Source organism: Nelumbo nucifera, chromosome 1, assembly GCF_055504915.1.
Source record: "Nelumbo nucifera cultivar China Antique chromosome 1, China Antique-T2T, whole genome shotgun sequence".
NCBI classification, from domain to species: domain Eukaryota; kingdom Viridiplantae; phylum Streptophyta; class Magnoliopsida; order Proteales; family Nelumbonaceae; genus Nelumbo; species Nelumbo nucifera.
In genome coordinates, this window is record NC_142649.1 from 172,987,568 (window position 1) to 173,012,554 (window position 24,987).

At 38.8% G+C, this 24,987-nt stretch overlaps 1 protein-coding gene across 3 annotated transcripts; it reads left to right on the plus strand.

The window, feature by feature from the left end:
• The first annotated feature begins 671 nt into the window (after nt 1–671).
• Nucleotides 672–24,597, plus strand: LOC104596415 (uncharacterized protein At5g19025). Of its 3 annotated transcripts, none has more exons than XM_088895279.1 (2): nt 672–1,427; nt 23,710–24,058. In XM_088895279.1, the coding sequence occupies exons 1-2, from the start codon at nt 811–813 to the stop codon at nt 23,717–23,719; spliced, it is 627 nt and encodes a 208-aa protein (XP_088751405.1). In that variant the 5' UTR covers nt 672–810; the 3' UTR covers nt 23,720–24,058. The 3 variants fall into 3 exon arrangements, with proteins under 3 accessions (XP_088751405.1, XP_088751404.1, XP_010255867.1); XM_088895278.1 differs by lacking the exon at nt 23,710–24,058 and adding an exon at nt 19,128–19,155; XM_010257565.3 differs by lacking the exon at nt 23,710–24,058 and adding an exon at nt 24,272–24,597 and having other exon boundaries at nt 680–1,427.
• Nucleotides 24,598–24,987: the final 390 nt, after the last annotated feature.

Sequence of the window (24,987 nt, forward strand, 5' to 3'; positions counted from 1 at the left end):
CGAGTTGGAAGCATATGTAGATTCATCCATTGCAACTATTATGTATAGTGGGACCACCTCCCAACAGCAAACTGTTCTAATACTCTTTCAACATAATGCATGTATATACTAAGTATACATCTCACCATTGAGGTCAGATGTATTCAACAAAAAATGTTTCAACACGTGTCAATATGATCTGTACCTACACATTACAAACATAGGGAGTCTCACTGATGAGGTGTGAACAGAGATGATGTTGGTACCATATTGGTACAATTTTTGTTATGAACAGATCCCAGTCCCACTCCCTCGCCATTGGGACCCATCACATATGAGATGGGTGGACAAAGATCTTCCAACGTCTTGAACATTTTTCTATTGGGAGGGGATCCATGTTCGTGTAATATGATGGAAGCCTATATATTTTGTTAAAATAAAGGTAAAACCCTATAAATACTTCGGAGAAAGGGTTCACATTGGACCAAATATGAGAAAGGACTAATATTGCCAGGTGGCAAGAGTCAGTAGTCCAACAGTTGTACAGTATGACACGTGGGTGGTATTTCATCTGCCAAGAAAGAAAAATTGGTGTCAGTCACTGGTTTAGCTGCTGAGCTCTTCGGTATTTGGGCTTCTGGCGCCCGTAGTTCTTACGTTGGTAGTCAGTGCCATCGCTGCTACCTTAACCTACGCACCCCACTGATTTTTTTTTAGATTTTACGACATTTGGCCTTAACTCGCGCTTGCGCGTCCAGCGTTCTCCTTTCCCTGGTCTTTCATTTCATAAAACAGAGCAGAGAAGGCGCAGAACAAGACCCAAGACGTAACATGCTACATCCTCTCTCCTCCATAACCGCCATGCCCGCCCCATCACCTTCTCAGAAGTCCAGGAGATCCTCCTCAAACCCTAATTCTCTCCTCTGCAAGCATTCACCCTCTGCAACCCTAGACATTCTCATCCTCATTCTCGTGCTATTCTCATGCGCCTTCCTCGTCATCTCCTGCCTCTCTTACATCTTCCAGTCCCTCTCTCAAATCCTTCCTCCTCTATTTATCTCTCACTCCGCTTCCTTCCGAGAGTCTCCGTTGGCTTACTTTCTAGGGTTTCTGTTCTTCTTTATCGTGTCGGTGGTTGTTATTGAGATCTGTTGCGGCAATAGGTCGAGGAAATGCGACAATCCGGGATGCAAAGGCTTGAAGAAGGCCAGAGAGTATGATCTACAGTTGCAGACGGAGGATTGCTTGAAAACTTCGTCCAAAGACTTTGCTAATTTGCCCTGGAAAGGAGGCTCGGAGTCGAACCCAGATTACGAGTTTCTGAGATCTGAGCTGAGGAAGATGGCACCGCCGAATGGACGGGCAGTTCTGCTGTTTCGGGCTCAGTGCGGTTGTCCTGTCGCGAAGCTGGAGGCCTGGGGGCCCAAGCGAGGTCGGAGGCACAAAAAGTGAGTTCCCTTTCTTTTCTCACCGACATCGCAAATTTCAGTTATTCCCGTTTTATGCTCTCCTAATATTTCTTTTTTTTTGTGCTTTTCTATTGCAATTGAAGGGAATGCCTGCAAATTCACTTTTTTTTTCCTATAGATTTATTTATTATTTAGTTGTTATTTGCAATTTTACTTCTGAGGATTGTGGTAATGAAGAACGCAGATGTTCGATTTTCATTCAATAAAATGTACCCAGGTCCAAGTAGCATGTAGTCGACGTTGGGTTCATTGCTATTAGACGGGGTACTTTGTACGGTTGAGGCTTTATATGCAATGCTGGTTAAAGTCGTCTTATATTTACTTAGATGTCTAAGTGTTTCACCTACAGTGCGTATCATTGGGTGTATGATTTATGGTCTAACAGTCCAACAGGTGCCCGTAAGTTGAAGACTTGTTGGGCCCTTGGCTGTCCATAAGTTTTTCATACTTAATACTGCTTGGACATTTGATACTAAAAGAGGGAGTGAAGAAGCTAATGACTAGGAAAAGAGAAAAGCAGTTTTGTAGTTGTTTATGTGCTTCACTCATGTGCTTGCACCTCAGTTTCCGCAACAAGAAATTGTTGCAAGAAACGGAGCTCAGAAGAACCTTAGGATAAGGGAGGCAAGGTAGGTGGTGCTGTAGCACAAATTTCTAAATGTCTACGAGATTTCTAATTAATATTGTTATACATGTTTTTTCTTTAATAAATCAGCACCAATGCTTTATTTTTTTTTTAAATATTTTCTTGCCTTTTCTCCTTTCTCTTTATGTAAAAGAGTAAGGTTCTTATTTATGCTTATTTTAATTCTTAAAAACAAAATCAAAGTTCCTATTGTCACTTAATATTTATCATCTCTTTATTTTGGGGTTCCGTAATTATTCCTCCTTTCTCTCTTTCATACACATATGCACACTCACCAATGATGAGCCACGTTTCCATGCTCCTTGGATCATTTTGGAATTCATGTACCTTCCGAGTTGTTCTCGAGATTGTTTGTTTAATGGAAACCACATTTCCAAATGCTTCACAAGTTGGTCCCTGAATCATATCCCAGTCAAAAGGCTTTTGTTACTTAATATAATTATTTGTTTGGAGTTTTGTACTTATGATTTTTTTTCTTGTTTCATTGATTGAAGTACCATGTAAGAATTGATTGCCATAAGGAACCATGATTCCGTGGTGCTTCTTGGATCATTTTCATTAGCTTCTAAGCTGCTTCTGAGCTGCTTCCGAGATTGTTTCTTCAATGAAAATTACATTTCCAAATGTTTCACAAGTTGGCCTCTGAATCCTTTCTCAAATGAAGTGTTTTAACTACGTATTTGTGTGTTTATGGGCAACTTGCTTCTTCCTAGTAGTTTTTCCACAAATATCAAGAAGACAGTTTGGGAGAGAATCTTAGTGGGCCTGACCAAGGTTCAAAATTTTGATACGATACGCTCGATTACCCGATATTCGTGTATCGTATCGTGTCGGTGGCTTCACGATATGCCTTTTTAAAGGGGTTTCAGGAGCCACTCTTTTTTTAATAAAAAATATGGTTAAAAATATGCCCAAAAACCAAATTTTGAAAAAAAAAACTAAAAAAATCTAAAAGCACGACGTTAATTTAAGTACCGATACACCCCTGTCGATACACAGAGGCATATCAAAATTTTGAACCTTGGGCCTGACAACACCCACTCTATTATTATATTAGTTTTACATAACCAATGACAAAATGATATAAGCCTGCATCTTATAGAAGACAGGTTACAACAATTATTGTGGTAAAATTATACAATATATAATCTAGAATGGTCCTTATTTTTTTATATTGATCATTTATTTACCAAAGAAAGACATGCTTGTGAGGCTTAAGCTCCATGCATTGAGGCTTGTACACATGTCTTTAGCATAATTCACGTGGAACACGTTATTGTCTTGTTTCAGTGTTTGAAAACATTAACCATTTTGATATTACAATCAGTTTTTATCTATTTATCCAAAATAAATGATGCTCAACTTCAATGTCATAAACTTGCCAAGAGGCATGGAGAGGTTGCTCAAAACCAACTTATCTTTTCCATGAATTGGTCAAGACAAGTACAAGATGCTTTGAAGATTGTACTTGGCCTCTTATGATTGTATTGGATAGTGAGGTGCAAAATATAAATTGGCTAAGGGGAAATTCTAATATTCTATATCGTAAATGTATAGGATGCATTTTGTGCAGAATTGTTGCAATTGGATTATGTGTTACCACATCAAGATTTCCAATTCTCATTAAGGTTGGGTTTGTTTGGGGTGTAAATACCGGACCAGTGTAATATTACACTTCGGTCCGGTTTTGCAGCTGTTTGGATGGAGTGTAGTTGAACACTGGAAATCCGCGTAAAACTCCATTTTGGAAGACTTTTACAATGATAATCAATATAAAAATTACATAAAAAATTGACGTACCTCTTCGTTTCTCCGAATGAAGTAAAACTCCTCCCGCTCGTATAACGTCTCTCTTCTCCATTTCCTTTTTTGCTTTGTCTCAACTTTGTGGCATCTCTGTCACCAGTGCTGTTGCTTCTATGTTTTAGACAACTTCCAGAGGAGTACTCTCTCCCGTGGTTCTTTCCATTGCTATGTTCATGCTTGTAGGAACCTGGTTCCTCGTCTATGACTCTTGAACTAATCTTTGAGTCCCTCTCACAATCCCACTTGGAAGACCTTTCTCTGATAATCATCCTCATTGGAAAACCTTGTAGAAGGTGGTCTACGATCTTGCTCGCATTGGATAACCTTCTACCTCTCCTTTTTCCATCTACTAGGAACTAACTATTCCTTCTCAGCTTCTCTCTCTCTCTCTCTCTCTCTCTCTCTCTCTCTCAATTTATCAGGAACAAGCCGTTCTCTAATTCTGTCATCGGAAAGCCCTTCATTAAACACAGTTCTCCCTCGATTTCATCCTTTTGGCAGTGAGTCGAACAAAATCTCGTCCTTCTCAACTTCCCCTTTCTCCCTCTTTGTAAACCCAATTCCCCCTTCTTTGCTCCTCTTTTTCGCCCTTTGACTGAACCAAAGTTTTCGTTTTCTACTTCCATTTTCTTCTTATGCTTTCTTTGAATTTGTGATTATGCAAACTTATGAGACTTTACCATTTCCCCTGAAGAGATTTCAGGAGTTTAAACAGAGGTGGAGTTTTACATCGATGGGTATTCTCCAAACGGCAGCAAAACTGCGACGTGTATTTTACGTCAATCAACCAAACACACTGGAGTGTTAATGGGGCCAAAAGCTGGTTGCCTTTTTACACTCTTAAAAGACGACTGTTGTTAAATTCCTCGGTGTAAATTTGGATTTACACCACAAACAAATGCAACGTAATGTGCCTTCTAAAGTGGATTTCCTAGTTTGAGAGGTTTTAAGGCATAGTGGTCGACTATCACCTCTTTTGTTCCTTATTGTGATGGAATGGTTGAACAATATGGTGGGGAGGGAGGTACGTTGGACGGATTTGAAGTTGGTACCAATGGCTTGAAAAATCCCTCTTTTACGATTTCTAGGTGATACACTGTTTTTCTATGATGCTAGCAAGTAGCGAATTCAAAACCTCATATTCCTCTTATATTGGTTTAAGGTGGTATGAGGATTGAGGGGGGAGATCAAACTTTTTTCTAGAGCGGAGAGAAGATTTAGGTTCAATCAAGGCAGAATCTAATTTTGTGGATGAGGAATCTAGGGTGATCCTTTAAGATTGCAAGGTTGAGGATGGTGAGAAGTTGAAGAGTCGGGTGGAGGAAGGAGACATCGAGTTGGAGGGGCTAGGGGTAAAAGTGCAATTTTAGAGAACAAGGTAGAACACATAGAAAGTGGCTGTATCAAGAGTTTGGGTAACGAGAAGGTGTCTGGAGATTGTTCGAAAGAAATTGGAGAGGTATCTTTGGATAATTTTTTTCCATGTTCATTCCATCAGGCTACAATATTGAAATTATTTAATTCCTTTGAGTTAAGAGAATCAATTAAATTAGTAAAATTAGCTTGTAAATAAAAAATAAGTTTTGTAAATGAAATTGATGATGAAGTGGTAGTTGATTTTTGCCTTTTATTTATTAAAGACCAAAATTTTTCTCTTCCACTATTAGAACTAGATGTTTTAGTAGTGAAGGTTGTACCTTGTCAAGTTCTCCTATGTCCTTATAATTGAGATTCATATAAAAATAATAAATTATCAATTTCATTTTTTTGTTCCAATTTTAGTTCTCATTATTTTCACAATAAGATTCAAGTAAAACATTTAAACCATCTTTTCTAATCCTAGGATATAATATTATAGCTAAGCAATATAGAGGAAAAATATTTTCCCAATATTTTTTAAATTTAACTTCTATTATATCAATAATATTTTAAAAATTTAAATTACTTCTATATTTTGAAAAATATTCAATAATCATAAATAAATGATTAATTAAAATACAAGAAGTTGTGTAATAAACATCCGGAAATTCATTGGTTGTATCCAAGGTTCAAAGTTTCGATACGATACGCCTGATACGCCTTTTTTGAAGGGGTTTCGAGAACCACTCTTTTTTAATAAAAAAATATGGTTAAAAATATGCCCAAAAACCAAAATTTGAAAAAACTAGAAAAATATAAAAGCATGCTAATTTAAGTACCGATACGCCCCTGCCTATACACAGGTGTATAAAAAATTTGAACCTTGGATGTATCATAAAAAATTTGTAAAAAACTTTAATACAAACTGCAATTTCCCAATCATTATTGGTTATAAAAAATTTGTAAAACAAAAGCCAATGTTGTATTTGGAAGTCTAAACATTAAATGTAAGTGTAATTTTGGAATTAAGAGTTGACAAAGTAGAAATTAAATTTTGTTTATATGAAAAAAAAATTAAAGCATTGCTCTAATTGTATTTTTAGATATATATTTTTTTAAATTGGGAATTTACTGATAGTTGTAAAAATCTTTCTAGCCTAGGGTCTTCAGCTAATACAAACAGTTGTTCAACATGTATAATATATTTAGCTAATTTTTGTCTCATTTTTTCTTGGGAATATTGAAAGTTACCGAAAAAACCACACCCAATTTGTGATTGATTTTGATTATCATTATTTTTTAGGTGAGTGGCCATATATCTAGCCAAATGGCCCATACCACCCTTGTTGGGATAACTAAAATCACTCTTACATTTTACTGCAAACATCTATTTTTTCCTTCCTTTTAACAGTTTCTATAGTAAATATTTTCTAGACTGGGCTAGACAACCTAGACTTTTTCTTTCCCCTAGTAGTAGTATTAGGAGTGGCTTCGATAGCATAAACCATAGAATCATTAGCACCCATACCAGTGCTATCGTACTGTGATTGTACATCCTTGAAGTTGAACATGTTGGGAAGTTGATTTTGAGTGGAATCAACCATTTTTAAAAAAATATAGTATTAACACTAAAAAGATGAAAATTAATTGCAACTTACCCAGTTCACTGGTTTGGAATCCCAACTTGATTTTAACTGGTGAAGCTTCTAATCCTTCCAAATTGCTAACTTGATATACTTGAGCAAGGCTTCTTCTTGTTGAAATTTGAATAAAGTTGAGAATTAGGGACTAGGGAGCAAGAGATTAAGAGAGTATGAGAGAAAAAGAACAAGGGTAGTGAATTGCAATAGGCACCACTCCAAGAGAAGCCAACAAGGTTTCCCCACTTCAGCTCCACATAGACAATTTTGGTAGCATGTATGATGCTACTTGTAGGAGAGGGTATGATGACGAAGGAATGGTTTCTGTCGGCGACAAAGTGGCGGAAGATAATGGTCATGGAAAAGAAGAGATTTCTTCTGGAAGAAATCGGTGGAGGATTAGCGATTAAAATTAGAGAAGATAAGAGAGATTTAGTAGCAACATCATTGCCTTTTTTTCGGGACCGGTGGGAATAGGAGACTCTGTGAGGGCTGAACTCCTAGCTGCGACACAGGGGGTACAGATTGCCTATCAACTTGGAGTGCAAAACTTAATAATTGAAGGAGACTCCAAGGTAGTAGTAGGATGGTTGGCTGACCCGGGTACTGTCACTTGGAACTTTAAGGATATTTTAAAAAGGTTAAATGGCTATTGAGGGGTATGACAGTTAGAGTTCAGTGGCTGGGTAGATCGGCTAATGCCTTGGCTGATTATCTTGCTAAACAAGGGGCTACTTGGGTTTCATTGTATTGGGCTTCATTGTAATTTTCTTTTTCCTTTGTTATGTTCTTTAACTAAAGGGTTGATGGTTTCCTCCATCTCCCCTTTTTAAAGGGGAGGTAGCATCTCGTGCCTCTCCCTAAGTTGTACTATCTTTGACTTTGATTTAATAAATTTGAATATTCACTGATAAAAAAAAGAGAGATTTATCAAAGGTTTTCTTGATGGTACAATCCTTGCGGTCACAGAGCCTGGATGGAAAGGAGAGTTGGCTTGTGGCAGAAAAAGATTCCTGGTGGAGAAGAAAAGTAATAATAGGGGTACCTTCATTCAGCTAACTGAGGCGCTTGGAAATGGAAAGAAGCAAGTGATTTGTATAGTAAAAGCGAAAAGGAAGCAAGATTGGATTCCGTTTGCAGGAGCTCTAGATGATTTCGAGCAGAGGAGGTGGGGATTGGAAAGAAAAACGAACATCCCTACCTAAGTACAGGAAATGCCAACACAGGAAACCGCAACAGATAAGAGCCTAGCAATCTCACATATTGGAGAGGAGGAGAAAGAAAAGAACGAAGGTGTGAGTGGAGCCGTTGTGTGTTCGATGATGGTAATAGATGGAACCTTGGAAGACTAGGGAAAAAGAAAGGTAACAAGACTCGAAGAGGAAGTGGTAGACTAGAGTGGAGTTTTAGTTGATGTCATGAAGACGCTTCTAATGATAGAACAAGCGTTCTTGATTTTGGATTTTGGTCGCTCTCTTGAGGTTACAAATAGAATATAGACACATGAGGGTTGGGCCTTGTTGCAAAATTGGAACCCATCTTGCAATGAGCTCGAGTTGGAGGAAGCGGAGTTTCTTCAAATAAAGCTAGTTGGGCTTCCGTTCAATCTATAGTAGGAGATTTTCTCCCAAGTGGCAGTACTATGTGGAGGGTCGCTTGTAGCAATGAACTTGTCTTCTCTTCAAGCGGCAAAAATCAAGGTGAAGGGTTCTAATTCGTAGTGGGTCCCAAGATTAGTCGAGTTCCTCTCGACGAGCGGTGGTGGAGAGTCTAGTTGGCACTGGAAGTTGAAACGTTGTTGTGGGAGAAAGGTAAGGAGGAAGATGATGATGGTGACATGTCCAAAAGGCTGCCAGGTGGACATGAAGCTATGCGAGACTAGTTGCTCTCAGTCAGCTCTGTTTTAGAAGGTGGACCATTGAACAATGGGCTGCTTAGCTCCACTTTGCCATTAAAATTGGGTTATTCAAAAATTTTCGAATATCACCAGTTGGTCGACCTGAAGTGTAAACCATCCTTCGTGGAAGTGTTAAAAAATGGCGTCAAAAGGGCTTTAGTAAGGCGTCAAAAGTGTAAACCATAGGCTGAACCTGGCCTGAACCAACAAGTCGAACCAGAAGCCAATTTCCACCCACGTGACGACTTAAGTGGCACGTGCAAGGGCTTTAGTAAGGCGATGGGGGACGGTAGTCATGCTCTATCATCGTCCCCATCGACCCATGATAGTCGAACATGCACAAAATCTTCACAGATGCAGTGGATGAATTGCAATAGGCCTAAGCCTTGCTATGATAGGATTAAGGCGGATTGGAAGGATGATGACGAAGATGATGTGAAGTGTATCGCTAACCCAATAGTGAAAGTTTCGTAAGGGGACTGGAGCAAGCTACCATGAGACAAAAGATCTTCTTTCTAAAGAGATTCGATTCGAAACTATTATATGTCCAAGGTCCAATATTGAAATCATTTCAGAGGTTTTCCCCGACTTTGTCCGTGTCAACAAACAATTCGAAATGCCTCGACTTTTTTAGAACAGGTCCGAGTCAAATAGCAATGATTCGAAGAACTTCTTTTTACACTATTTCGGAAACCCAAGGACTCAATCGTATGGATATGTAAAATACAGGATTTTCAATCCTAGCAGGAAAAGGAGGGAAACGAATACTCTATTTAAAGTGAGTATCGATTGTGAAGACTTAGCGACGACTTCTCCTCTGAAGACGATTATAGCATCAGAAGTTTTGGGGACACAGTTTAGGTCAGCGTGGAGAGTGACGATGACTTTCACATTGTCTCCCTCTTTGATGGAAGGGAGTTCGTAGCTAACAAGAGGAGTTCACAAGTTGGAAACCTATCTCATTCAACTAAAAACAAAGATGGTGATCTGCGGCTAACATCAGATAGTGGCTTGAAGGATCATTCAAATTGTCAAGAGGGGAATAAAGGTATCCAAGGGGGTAAGGATCTCATTCCATGTGAGAGACGAGCAAGATGACAAGTTGGTGATTCAATAGGGGAACCGGGAGGTTATAGATGATATTTTAGGCGGGGGGGGGGGGGGGTACAAGTATTGAGGTGGCCAAGTCAAATACTCCTTCAAAGCCTTCCCATTTAATTAGAATTGAAGTTGGGGGTCAGTTTTCAAGGCGCCAAGGCTAACCTAGGCGACAAGGGAGCGCTTAGTTGCCTGGTCGCCTAGGTGCTTGCCTAGGCGTCGCTTAATGTCAAAAAATAAAATATGGAACAAAAGGGGGAGAACCCCTACTTTCGCCATTGCAATAGAAGTAATAGAAGGGCAGTGCCCCTATTCTTGTCTTAGAGGAAAGAAGACATGAAATAAAAACCTCACAAATCATGGACAAGAAGGGGCAGAGCCCCTGTTGTTTGCTCACAATTCAATGGAGATGAATCTTTTTTTTAGAAAAAGGAAACAAAGGTGTAGACCCTTGTTGTTTGTTCCATAAGGAGTGTTTTTGTTTTGAGAAAAAGAAAAGGTGGTTCTAGTCCATTGATATTTTTTTGTTCCACGAAGAAGTGGAAGAGAAAGGAGGGGCGGAGCCCCTATTTTTGTTCTAAAACAGAAAATGATCCGCCCCTGCTTTTGTTCCAAAACAGAAAATGAGGAAGGGGTGGAGCCCCTGTTTTTTGCTCCAAGAAGAAGAAGAAGAACGAAAAGCATACCTTCTTCTGTGATCGATTTCCATTTCCTGTTCAAAGGCATACAACTTGGTACCCTCAAACTCGTCTTCAAATATCATACCTCTCGAACTCATCTTCAAACATTATTTATCAGAAACCTTGAGGTCCTTGACGAGATAAGAAATTAATAAAAAACTTATTATCTTATGAAATAAATAAAAATAATGATTCAATGCATCATGTTTATGTTTATATTATAGACTTAGAATATAAAAAATTATTAAATATACAAAACTTATAATATGTTATATATTCACACATACATATATATATATATGTATATATATAAGGCGAGGCCCAAAAAGCACCTACACGCCTAGGTGGGCGCCTAGGCGTTGCCCTGACAACTATGTTGGGGGTATGGAGAGGCACCAAAAAGAACAAGGTACCGAAGCTTTTGTTGCTAAAACTCTTGTTATATCTACATCTCAACCTTTCACTGGTTACCTCGACAACTCTGTTGGTTTAGATTTTGATGCTAATTTGTGTTTTAATGGTCCTACAGATCCTTCAGCTCCCATCCTTGGCTATGATTTGCCCATGAATCTGCCAACAAAAGGAGAGATGAGTAGGGGATTAGGAGGTGAAGTTGGTGAGAAAGAGACAATAGGTGACAAAGGGTAGGTGTTTTTGAGGTTAAGTGTGAAAGGATGTAGAGGACTAAGGAAGGAGTAGTGACTAATAAGGGGATGGGTATAGATGGGGAAAAAGAAATCACCAAAAGGAATCAATCCTAGGAAGGATCGAGAGATGAGGAGGTTGGGAGGGTATTAGTTAAGGGGAAGAAATAAAAGGAAACGGGAGAGTAAAAGAAGTCAAGAAGATTAGCGTACAAGGGACTTGGTGGTGGACTTGACTGATAAAATGGGGTTGAAAGTGGAAAATAAAGAAGGGAAACTTCAAAACAAAGTAAGTAAAGAAAAGGGGGGCAAGAGGAGAAGGAAGCTAAACGAAGTTGAAAAACTCATTAGTGATGTGGAAGGGGATAAGGAGTTTAGTGCTAGGGAAGGAAGAAGGAGAGGGGGCCTATAGGCTAGATGAGGTTTGGGATCAGTCTTTGGTGTGATCATGAAGATTATTAGTTGGAATGTAAGGGGATTAGGAAGTGCTACAAAAAGAGGAGTAATTAAAGAGTTATTGAGGAAGGAGAGATTGGGTTTTGTTCTAATCCAAGGATCCAAAATTCAGGAAGTAGACAAGAAGTGGATAAGGAGCATGTGGGGAGAGAGGAATATTAATTGGAGCTTTGCTCTCTCTTGGGGTGCATTGGGGGGCATTATAACAATGTGGAGAGAAGAAGCAGTTCAATGTTTGGAAGAATTAGTGGGCAGATTCTCAGTTTCTATTAAGTTGAAGTGTGTGCAGGATGGATTTGAATGGGTTCTTAGGAATGTCTACGGGCCAAACTCATATAGAGAAAGGAATAAAATGTGGGAGGAGCTAGGGGATATTAGGGGACTTTGGGAAGGACCTTGGTGTCTTGGGGGAGGTTTCAATGTAGTAAGATTTGTGAGTGAGACAACTGGGGGTAGGCAAAGAACTACATTGAATATGAGAATGTTCAATTCCTTTATTGAAGCTTTTGAGATGAGAGAAATTCCCTTGGGGCAATCTTGCTATACTTGGTCGAACCTTCAAACAAACCCCTGTTGTATCCAAGCTTGATAGGTTTTTAGTTTCACCCAATTGGGAAGAGCATTGGCCAGGGTTAGTTGGGAGAAATTTACCTAGAATCACCTTAGACCATTGGCCCATCTGCTTGTTTGAGAGAATCAGTGATGGTGGCCCAACTCCGTTTTGATTTGAAAATATGTGGATCACTCACCTGGATTTTAAAGAGAAAGTCAAGGCTTTGGTGGAATAACTTGGACCAATCTCCAATGTGGGAAGGCCAAAAGTTCCTAAAGAAATTCCAATTGTTGAAAAGGAGATCAAGGAGTGGAATAGGGAGAAGTTTGGAAGATTGGAGGAGAAGAAAGTTGTTTTGATTTCTCAGATTGAGGCAATTGATAGCAAAGAGGTAGAAGGAACTTTAGGTGAAGGTGAAAGGGAGTTGAGATGGTATTTGAAGAAAGAGCTAGGGGAGACTTTATTGAGGGAGGAAATATGTTGGAAGCAAAAATCAAGAGAGATGGATTGGTGATGGAAATACACATTTTTTCCAGGCCATTGCAAATGGAAGGAAAAGGAAGAGCATGATTACTTCTTTATTGGTGGGGGAAATGAAATCATGGACCAAGGTGAGATTGCTAAAGCATTCTCAAAGCATTTTAGGTCTATTTATAGAAGACCCCTAGTTGAGAGGTGGAGGATTGAAGGCATTGATTGGGAGACATTGGGGGAGACTCAAGTCCAAGATTTGGAAAAAAGGTTTGAAGAGGGAGAGATTAAGGAAGCAGTCTTTTCTATGAATAGATCAAAAGCACCAAGATCCGATGGTTTCACAATGGCATTCTATCAAGACTTTTGGGACATAATTAAAGGAGATCTGCTCAGAGTGCTCAATGAATTCTATAGAAGAGGAGTGATAAGTTCGGGTATGAACTCTACATTTTTAGCACTAATCCCAAAGAAGAACAATGCCAACCAGCCAGGGGATTTTAGACCAAAAAGTCCAGCCACCAGTATTTACAAGGTGATAGCAAAGGTGTTGTCTTTGAGGATTAAGAAGGTGATTCCCCCACTTGTTTCTCAATCTCAAGGGGCCTTTGTACAGGATAGACAGATTATTCATCAAATCTTAATTGCCAATGTATGTGTGGAGGCTCAAAAGGGATTAAAGAGGAAAGGAGTGGCTATCAAACTAGATTCGGAAAAAGCTTATGATTTGGTGGATTGGAACTTCTTGATTGATATTATGAGGTGTGGCTTTGGGAATTTGTGGTGTAAATGGATTAAGGGCTGTTTACAAACTAGTCACTACTCAGTAATAGTTAATGGGACAGTGTAGGGTGACCCCTTTTTCTCCCTTTCTATTTACTTTGATTGTTGAAGCCCCAAGTAAATTGATTTTGACAGCAAATTGTTTGTAGCTATTCAGGGGTTGGTCAATAGGGAGGGATAATGTTTTGGTCACTCACTTAAAGTTTGCAGATGATATTCTCATTTTTTGTGATGGAGAAAGTAGGGAGGGAATGGAAAACCTGAGACTGGTTGTGAATCTCTTTGAGAGCATAGTTGTCAAGGCGCCTAGGTGAGTCTAGGTGACCACAGGGCACTCAGTTGCCTAGGCGAAGGGGTGGAGACCCTGTTTCAAGCTAGAAAAATGGAGGATTGTTAAAAGTAAGAAAGGAGTACCAGTGTGATTTGAGGAAGGAGGAGGCGGAGCCCCTGTTTCATCCCAAAAATATTTGAAGAAGGAAAAAACGTACTTGGGGGTCTTGGACTACTTGGACTGAACAATGGAAACTTCTCAGTCATCGTTTTCTCTTCTCAGCTCTCGGTTCGAAACTCAAAGTCTCAAACCCAAAGAAACTTTCGTAGTTTTAATGTAAAAGAGAATTACTTTAATAAAGAATGATAATATACAATAGGGTGTATTCTAATAAGATAAAACAAATCAATAAAATTATATTATACATATGCACATTTAAACAAATAGTATAAAATACATATGGGTGAGTGCCTAATACAAAAACACCTGGGTGCTGGGCGAGGTGACTTCTAAAAATCACCTAGTTGCCTAGGCATCGCCTTGACAACTATGTTTGAGAGGATGTCTAACTTGAGGATTAATTGGTCAAAGAGCTTATTGGTTGGAATCAACATTGAAGAGGATGAAGTGAGGTTTTTGGCATATTCCCTAGGTTGTGAGAAAGGAGAGTGGCCGTTGAAATACTTGGGCTTACCCCTAGGAGACAACCCTAGATCTGCTAGTTTTTGGTCTTTGGTGGTGGAAAGGATCGAGAAATGCTTGGCAGGGTGGAAAAGGAACTATATCTCATTAGGGGGGAGAATAACTCTAATCAAGTCTACCTTAGCAAATCTTCCAGTTTACTACATGCCAGTGTTTAGGATGCCATAGGGGATAGTGAGGAAAATTGAAAAAATCATGATGGATTTTCTTTGGGAGCCAGGGGAAAAAAATGAAGGATCATTTGGTTAGGTGGGAAAAGGTGGTGAAATTGAAGGTGGAAGGGGGTTTGGGAATTGGTAATGTTAGCAAATGGCTTTGGAGGTTTCCAAATGAAAAATGAGAAATTATGGCACAAAGTTGTTGCAAGCATTCATTGCATGTCGAGCAACGGATGGGATGTTGGATGTCTCTGTAGGGCTACCTTGGCTTCTCCTTGGAAGGCCATCCGTGATGCTCTCCCTAACTTCCTAAATCATATCAGGTACGGCTTGTCTTCTGGTAGTAAAATCAGATTTTGGGAGGATGTTTGGATTGGGGATACTCCTCTGGGTGAGAAATTTCTTTCTCTTTGTGATCTGTCCAGGTTCAAGGGTAGGCCTATTTCAGATTTCCAAAGTCAGCCTTCTCACCTTCCAGGGTTGAATTGGAACTTTGGCTTTAATAGGAACCTTAGAGAGTCTGAACTTCTTGCAGTGTCTGAGCTGTTAGGATTGCTGAATTTAGTGTTCTTGGGAGAAGGTGGGTCAGATTCTATGATTTGGGGTCCTAATTCTGATGGGTCGTTTTCTTGTAAATCCCTTCTACAATTGTTGGTTGCCACTCCCTCTTCTCATCCTTTCCCAGTCAAAGAAATTTGGTGCCCTCCCACTCCCCTTAAAATTAGTGATTTTTGTTGGGTAGTATTTCATGGTTGTATTAATACCTTTGATGTACTTCAAAGGAAAAAACCAAATTGGTGCTTGTCCCCCAATTGATGTGTCTTGTGTAAGTTGAGTGGTGAGACTGCTTTCCACCTTCTATTATCTTACCCTTTTGTCTGTTTTATTTGGAATTGGTTTACTTCCCTTTATGGGTACATGTGGTCTTCTCCTGACAGATTGGAAGGTTATTCAGCCTTGGTGGTATTAGTGGCATTAAAAGGAGGGGGTAGGTCTATGGATGTGTACTAGGGCAGCACTACTTTGGACTTTTTGGGGAGGAAAGAAATGCAAGAATATTTGAAGGAAATGAAAAAATGTAAGGAAGCATTAGTTGAAACAGTAACATTGAGGGTGGCAAATTGGGTAAAAAGCTTGAAGTTGTTTTTGAGCTTTTAAGGTCCAAAACATTTTTAGGGTTTGGGGACTTATTGCTGCCTCCTCATCTACGAGACAATGGTTTTTTGAGGCATTGTCTCCTCCAGCAGATGGCTGGAAGAAGCTGAACTTTGATGGGAGTTGTGTGGGTAATGCAGGCCCTTCAGGCCATTAGAGATGAAAATGGAAACATCGTTTCTCTGTACTCTGGTCCTGTGGAGCAGGGCGATGCGGCAAGGGCAGAGTTTCTAGCTGCAGTATATGGGGTTGAGAAGGCTAAAGAGTTGGGTATTAGTAGACTAATCATTGAGAGAGACTCAAAAACTGTGATAAAATGGTTGCAGAAAGGGGAAGGGGTGACATGGCAATTGAAGAATGAATTCCAAAGACTTAAATGGATGTCAAGGAACATGTCAATCCAGGTGGGATGGGTTAGGAGATCTGCCAACAGCTTGGCAGATAGCTTAGTAAAGCAAGGGGTTCAAAGAACACATATGTTTTGGGCACATTTGTAATTCTGTTCTAGGACAGCTTACTAAAGCTGGCTTCTTTCACAACTTCTTGTTGTATCCTAAAGTTTTCTAATTAATGAAATCTTTTCAGAGTTATTGATAAAAAAAAGACTATGAGAGAGTATGGGGTTGTGTATAAGAGAGCATGAGTAATGAGAGTATGAGAGAGTCTGAGAATTGGTGCTATCTTAGCACCTGTTAAGTGGTTGTATTCAGTTCTCTCTTTTCTTTAATAAAACTTTCCTTTTACCTTTTAAAGAAAATTGGTGTGATGAGAATGATGGCGAGTAAGGGTATTTATATGAGGGGGGGGGGGGGGTGATCCGAATCCGACAAATCGGATCAGATCATGATCTGATCCATTTGCACCCCTAGGTCGAAACGGACTGTAGTGGGCTGTGCCCAGGCCTCAAAACCTAAGCCTGACACGCCCTGGTTGCTACAGTGATCATGCTGTGCTGGACCACGGGCAGCATGACCCATTTTACAACTCTAGTTTTAGGAAGGAGTTGGATCCTGAGTTTGGAGCTCCAGTGCCCATTGGAGATAGGTCTAGTGCATCCAACAAGGTGGAGCATGGGCAGAAATCGAGTTGTGCTTTGAGCTCTCCCCGTTTTCAATCCTCTCCGAGCGGTGGTGTTGTCGAAAAGAAGATTGATGACTGTACAAGTAAGGCGGAAAACATGCTTGGGGTTGATATGATTTCAACACTAGTGTTTGAAAGTGAGTTGGAGCAAAGCATCTGCACTAGTCATGGCAATAATGTGGTGTCCAGCCCTGAGGTATGTTTTGCTTTTGTAACTTCAAGTTCTAGGCCAGGGGCTTATTCTAGGGATTATGTGGGGGGATAATCAACATTGAGCCGTTTTTTGAAGTGGATGTAGGCAGGATTGGAGTTTACATTGGTTGGAGGACTGAGATTGAGAAAACTGGCACTGTTGGAGAGGATGCTCTTTGTAAGAAGTCGAGAAGCTCGAGCAGGACACACCATGTTCATGTTATAAAGGTCTTCACACGACTTGAAGATGGCCTAGTTGAGCCAGGTCCCATGAATAAGTTCAAAAGAGTTCACAGAAGAAAAGGTCTTAAAATTGTGGTTAAGGCTATACCAGTTGGTGGGGGAATGGAAAGTTTGGTTGATAGGCAGCTGGTAGGAAGCAAAGATAGATCTGGTCAGGGGTGATTTGTTTGACTTGGAAGGTGGAGAAGAAACGAGGAATAAAGAAGAGGCGGCTCTTGTATTGCTTGACAAAGTGGATTTGATGGAGAAAAGGGTGGATTTAGAAAAAAATTGCTGATAGGGAGGTTCAAGTCAGCAGAATGTTGGATTTGTTCTTAGGGGCGTACGCGTGTGTGTGGGAATCCAAAAAACGATTGGATAAAGAATCTATTGAAGATAGCAATGTGTATGATGAAGCTTTGGAGGATGTAGAGGAGTGATTGTTTGAAGCCAGGGGAGTATGTTTTTAAATTGGGATGGGCCTCTTGGGTGTGGTTTGTGTTCCTATTTGTTTAGGTGGGGGGGTTTTGTGCCCTTGAGATATCAATGGAAAGGAGTTGACAGCAAGACCAAGGAAGGATCTAAAGTGATCTTCTCTACTACTATTCACGCTACAGTGGATGAGATGACAGAGGATGCAAGAAGAAATGAGGTTGGAGGGGTAAGATGTCCTAATCTTAATTTGGAAAGAGTGGGGAAGGAGTTAGAGGAGTGTGGTCTCAGTATTGGAGTTTTAAGTTCCGAGTGAGAGGTTGATGGATCAGAGCTTGAGTTTGACAAGAATATTCCAGATAAAATCAGAAACTTTTATGAAGTGTTGGAATGGAACTTGTACAGATTTTATTATGTTGGAGAGAATGGAGATAATTTTAATTCAATAGTGTTGTTGAAGTGTTGGTTAGAAAATTGGTTCAATGTTTGGGTAGAATAAATTGTGGACCAAGTAGATCTGTTTATCTCGTAGAGCCTAGGAGGAACTTCTGCTTGCTCTAGAAAACCAAAAGGATAAAAAAAATATCATTTAGTTCATGTTTCCAAAGTCAGAAAGATGGTATTTATGGTGCAGGCCCATGTAATAGGTTGAACAAGGTTTATAAGAGGAAGGGTGTGAAGAGCAATAAATGATATAGTAGGGTTGCTTATAGATGCTTGAAAGGTGAAATATGACCAGGAGTACAGTCAGAAATTTCCGTGGATGAAGTCAAGAATGATGGTGTTGAAGAATCAAGAAAAAGCTATTGAAGACAAAGAGGAAAAATTAGAGGAGCAAGTGGTAGAGGTTGAGGTGATTTCTAGCAAAGACAGGTTGAGAAGAAGATTGAGTTGGATAAAGTTGTTGAGAAGGTATTGAAATATTTTTAAACAAGTCAAGGGATTTAAATTGTAGGTTTTATTGGTAGATTTCCTTGAATCAAGCTCTTGGCATTCTATTTTGTATTCTTCTCTCAGATAATTTCAGTAAATTACTGCAACTGTGGTGTAGGTTTCTTTCAAGATAAAGTCCTCTATTATTGTTCTTTTTAACTTTGATTGCTTGCATTGCCATGGAGGGTTGAATATCTTGTTGCTACTACATTTATTGTTACTCATGCATGAGGCATGCTTAATCCATACTAGAATCTAGGGGAATTTTCCTGGAATTATTACTTGGATGATGATCACGAAGGTCCACATTCGTCACATTGCAAGACAATATATGCTAGCATTCGTTATTGGGTGTCAGCAGAGCAAAACTGACATGTTCCAAGGATTGTATGCCAAGTAACTATAAATTAAGCTGAACTATACCGTTCTTTTCATGGATGCCTTGTGTTGCTTTCTTTTTACATATGAAGCAATTTGTGATCCCTTTTAAAATTATATCAGGCATTCAAGTTGAGTATTTGGATATGGTAGTGGAAGGAGCTGGAAGGGGATTTGGCTTCTCAGGAGGTTATGCTTCTTTGATTGCTAATCTTGCAACCTAGTAAAAACAAGACTTTTTTTTATAAAGATCGTAGATAATTTTTTTTTGATCAATTAAAGATCATAGATAATTAATAGTGAAAGATGACTGCTGCTTACTATGGAATCTAAGGAATTATGGAATTACCTTAGGATTCATGGTTTTTTATTAAAAAAAACCATCACCTAGGTGACTAGGCAACAATTAATAGTGAAAGATGGGTTTTATTCAAAAAAAAAAAAAGAAACCCATCACCTAACCTTGCCTCAACACCTTGAAAACTATGCCTCTAGGGTCCACTGCCTTACTTTGGATGATCAAGAAATAGAAAAATAGCTTAATATGTGGAACAATGAGTTCACATGGTCACAACACTTTCTTTTGACCCTCCAATAAAACACATGTTATCAACCAAATGAAAAGTCAAATCACATAGTGAGTGCTTGCCTAGGTGATTTGGTTTTGATGTGTTCACATGGTTACAACACTTGCGATCCTCTCATGCCATTAATCAAACTAAACCAAATTCTCTAGTGAGTCCATCCTACTGTTACTACCTCGAATTACATTAACAACCCACTAACATATAAAAAAGTAGAGATTTTCTCTGGGATCTACTACCTTACTATGACAATTTATAAATGGCCTAACATGTTTTTTGATGAGTATGGTAGCCTAACATGTTGAGCATTGAGTTAACACGACCACAATCAGTTGGGAAACCGAGTCACTGAATGAGTGCATACATGGGTGATTTGGTTTTTATGAGTTCACATGATCACCAGTGAGTGCATGGCTTTTTTTTATGCCAAATGATACAAAAAACACCCATTAACATATGAAAAAATAGAAACTACCTCTAAGGTCTGCTACCTCACTATGATAATCAAGAAATGCCAAGGTAGCCTAACATGTATTGTGATGTGTTTATATTGGTCACAATACTTTCTTGTGGCCTTCCAATGTAACATTAATTTGCTCTCAATCAAAAGTAAAACCAAATCACCTATTAAGTGCATGCTTGGGTGATTTGATTTGGATGAGTTTACGTGGTTACAGCACTTTCTTATGACCCTCCAATAAAGTCATAAACATGATAATAATTTTTTTTTGATCAATTAAACATGCTAATAATCAAAGTTAAAACCAAATCACCTTGTGAGTTCATGCCTAGGTGATTTGATTTCGATTAGTCTGCATTGTCACAATGCTTTTTTTGTAATCTCCAATAAAACAGACATTCTATCAATCAAATGAATGATGAAATTACCCATGGAGTGCATGCTTGTTTTTGCTACTTTAAGTGATATATGAATAACCGCTATGATATGATAAAATGGAAACTATCTCTAGGATCCACTACCTTACTAGGAATATCAACAAAAACAAATACGAAGGTAGTCTAACATGTGGAGTGATGAGTTCACATAATCATAATGCTTTCTTGTGACCTCTTAAAAAACCCAAACATACTATAAGTCAAAGAATAAACGAAGTTATCCATATTTATCAAAAAAAATAAAAAATAAACCAAGTTATCCATTGAATGCATGGCTGGGTGATTTTGTTTTGACGAGGTGACATAATCACAACAATTTCTTGCAATCATCCAATAGAACATAAACATTCTGCTATCAATCAAATGAAAGCCAAATAATCCACTGAAGACATGTCTGCTATTGTTGCGTCAAATCCAAATGATATAAGAACAACCCATTGACGTATGAAAAAATAGAGACTACCTCAAGTGTATACTACCTAACTTTGACAATCAAGTAATATCAAGTAATACCAAGTGTATGAAAAAATAGAGACTACCTCAAGTGATAAGGTGCTCATGGAGTGTTGCCTCACTTGGTCCCCAAGTTAATTTTTACATGGTGCTGTTGGGTACTTTTATATTCTTAATTTTCTGAGATTGTGCTGAAAAACAGGCATTATTAAACTAAATTATTCAGTTTGAGTTAAAATACTAGTTTCTTTTTATTATTTTTCTCACCTGTTAGGGATCGATTAAGAACTAAGATGCATATTGTCTTGAACCCTCAAGGACTTCAAGACCTGAACTAATAAGCATTGGAAGAACTCAAAATTTTGTCCTAGAGGCTCACCCCTTTATCTTCTGAAATTTCTTTTTTTTTTCCCTTCCATTTTTTCATGAATATGTTGTTTTCTATGTTTTGAATGAAGTTTATACATTTTTTATGAAGATTATAGTCAATGAATAGTGAAAGATGGTTGTTGCTTGCTATGAAACCTAGGGAATTGCCCTAGGATTCGTGGTTTTTATTGGCCTAGGTGGCACCTTGGTCCATGTCCAAGCAATTAGGTGACAAGGTGCCCCCTATAGCCTAGCCTCACCTTGATACTTTGAAAACTATGCAGATAAGAGTGCAAAGTATTATTGCAATTAAGGCCCTGTTCGTTTACAGGTAACTTGGGGTGGGAAAGTTGTCAACTTTCCTATGTTTGTTTGCAAACATTTGTGGGGCCTATGGAAAAATAACTTCCCTCCTGGGTAAGTATTTTGGCCACTTACCTAGAAAAGTCTTATCCATCAGGGAGGGAAAGAGACCAAATTTTGTTCAGACAAAAATAACTCTACAAGTGGTCACTTTATATCATAATCATCATCCATGCCTTGTCCCAACTAAATGGGATCTACTACATGAATCCTGTTTCGCCAATCTATTTTATTTAAAGCCATATCCACAATTAAATTATTAGTGCTTAAATCATTTCTTACTACTTGTACCCATGTCTTTTTTGGTCTACTCCGAGATCTTTTAGCCCCTTCAATGTGTAATAAATCACTTCTAACTGGTGCAGTTGGTTGTCTTCTATGCATGTGTGCAAATCTTAGTCTACCTTCTCTCTCTCATTCTATCACTTATTGGAACTACTCCTAGGTTCCTTACTCCAATTCCCTATCATTTCTAGTTTTTCCACTCATCCATCTTAGCATTCGCATTTCTGCCACAATTTTCCGGACATGTCATTTCTTGACTGCCCAATACTCGGCTCCATACAACATGCTGGCCTTACAACTGTTTTATAGAATTTTCCTTATAATCTATAAGTGGTATTCACCTATCACATAAAAGTCTAGATGCACCCCTCCCATTTTGTCCATGCTGCTCTAATTCATTGGGTGACATTTGGTTCTCTCTTGGTCTCCAATCCATAGTGTTTCTTGACTTACACTCCTATTATTACATGTCATATACTTTGTTTTAGTCCTACTTATTTTAAAACAAGAGATCACTTTACCCAGGGTAAAATGGTAATAGATGAAAAAACGGTCACTGTACCCAGGAAAGTAGGTGAGGCAAAAGATCATGGTTAAATTGGAGTGTCTCATTTACTGATTTGCCCAGGAAACACTTACCCAGGTATGTGTATTTACCTAAGTAATTTATTTGTAAATTAACAGGGCCTAAATAGATGCAAAACTGAACTGGGTGCAAAATTTGCATTTTGTTCAGATTTACATTGCAAACAAACATAGCCTAACATACCCTTTGTTAGAATGCATTTTTTTTAATCAATAACAGTGGATTTTATTAAAGATTGAGAAAGTACATAGTTAAGGAGCTAAAAAATCTTAACTCCCTAATATGTCAATGTACACCCAAACCGTAAATCAATTACAACACAGCCTAAAAAATAGAGTTTCTGTTCACCCCTTGCCTACCTAAACCATCTGCCAATGAGTTTGCACTTCTCTTTACCCATGTGCAACTAACTTCCATGTCCTTGCTCAGCCACTTAAATTTCCTCTTTTCATTGCTGTAGTTTCAGAGCTTGGAATTGTCCTCTTTTAACCATTTCACTACAATTTCAGAATCACCTTCTATGATCAATTTCTTAATATGCATGTTTGTACCCCTTCAAGAGCTCCTAGTATCTCAGCCCTCGAGGAGTCTCCCACCCCAATTGGACCAGAATACATAGCTAACAGATTCCCTTTTTCATCTCTTGTCACTCCCCCTATTCCGGAGGGCCCTTTGTTAGAATACATGGAAAACAGTGATACAGCACAGAGCTGTTGGCAATAGCTGAGTTGTACTTGAATTCCTGAGTAATCTAGGCCAGGTAGAATTTTATTGGGGGTGTAGAATTCATCTTGATTGTCGTAATAAATCCTGGTTAAGGCCAGCTAGATGATCATAAACACCATACCTGCCATGTTTATTGGGATGGTTCAAAGGATCAATGAGTTCTACTTGTGGACTGAAAAGGTATTTTAACTAACAAATTGATAACCAATCAGTTGGTATTTCACTCAATTTCACCTGGAGCTATTATTGGTTAAACTTTAGTACTTTATACCTTTTAGGTACAATTCATCATCTGAGTTTTATCCCAATTATATGGGGTTTTGCTACATGAATCCTATTTTATGTTCCATTTTGTTTAGTGTCATATCCTTAAATTATGAGCGTACAGGAATGAAAAGAAAAATTCAGGACCCATGACAATAAGGCTGTGTTTGGTTTGAAGGAAAAGGTAGGGAAAGGAAGGGAAAATCATACGACCCTAAGAGTTTGGCTAAAGTCTTACAATCGAGCTTGGGACCAGCAGTGTATGATGCTCACACTGGCGGAGTTGTACCTTTTCTATGTACAATTACCATTATAAAATTAAGACAGGTGTGGGTGGTGTGGATTTGGTTCCCTAGAGGCGGGGTGCCATACACTAGACCCAGTTACGGGTCAGTGGCAGCAGGGATGCATGCGAAGCTCACTGGTATTCACTATGCAGAGAGCCTACATTCCCATGGTTCATCTCCAAACAGAGGGATGTGCAATGACTAACGGAACTAATAGCCTAAAACAGGTGCTTGGCAGGGCTTTTCTTTTAAATGATGATTCTAATTCATTTCATGTGCATTGCCTTGATATTCTGTCTACGATGATAATTTTTGCCTGGAACTCTGATGCAAGATTGTCATTTCATGATAATACCGATTTTTGGTTCTATGTTGGTTAGATGATGGTTGACGTGTAGCGCGATTTTCTGTAAAATAAATAATGAAGCTTTATTAACAGCAATCACTTGGCAGGGGTATGGCAAGTCTGATGCTTGATGGAGGGGCAGATCATCGCTGATTGTTGGATCCTGGTTCCGTTGTTGATCGGTTGATATGTTTCTTCTGCTCTGTTTCCGTTTCTACAGATTTTCAATATCCATTGAATTTTCTTTAGTGAAAGAGACTCGACTTACTATTCTCTTTTAAGCCAACAAGCCGACGGCCCCTCACCATGACACAGTACACTCTGGTTGTATCTTTTTTCGCATCAGCCTTTAGTCTCCGACTATGAAGGCGGAACAGATAAAACAGAATTCAATACAAATAATGAAATAAATATACAAAATTTCAATGGATAATACTAATCAGCTATCGTTTATTATTTTTACAATCTTCGTCGTTACTGATATGCCAACATTTCTTGCAGGATCACTATCTAGTGTTGCATCAAATAGTTTTGGACTTTGAGGGATGAGGTTACAGAACTCATGCTACTAAATTCATAAAAAAAATAACGTTTATCAGACCTAGAGCAGGATTTTTATAAGAAAATTCTAACGTGAACTTTGGGGGTAGTGTCAAGTTAGTATCTGAATTGTCAGTTATCACTTGATGACATGTGCAACATAAAATATTTGAAAATGTCAAAGCTATCTTTCAAAATAAGACATTATTTCATTGTTTTCTACCTTGATATTGAACTGGTTGGGAAAATTTTCCCTGCCCATTATGGACAGGAGTTCCTACCC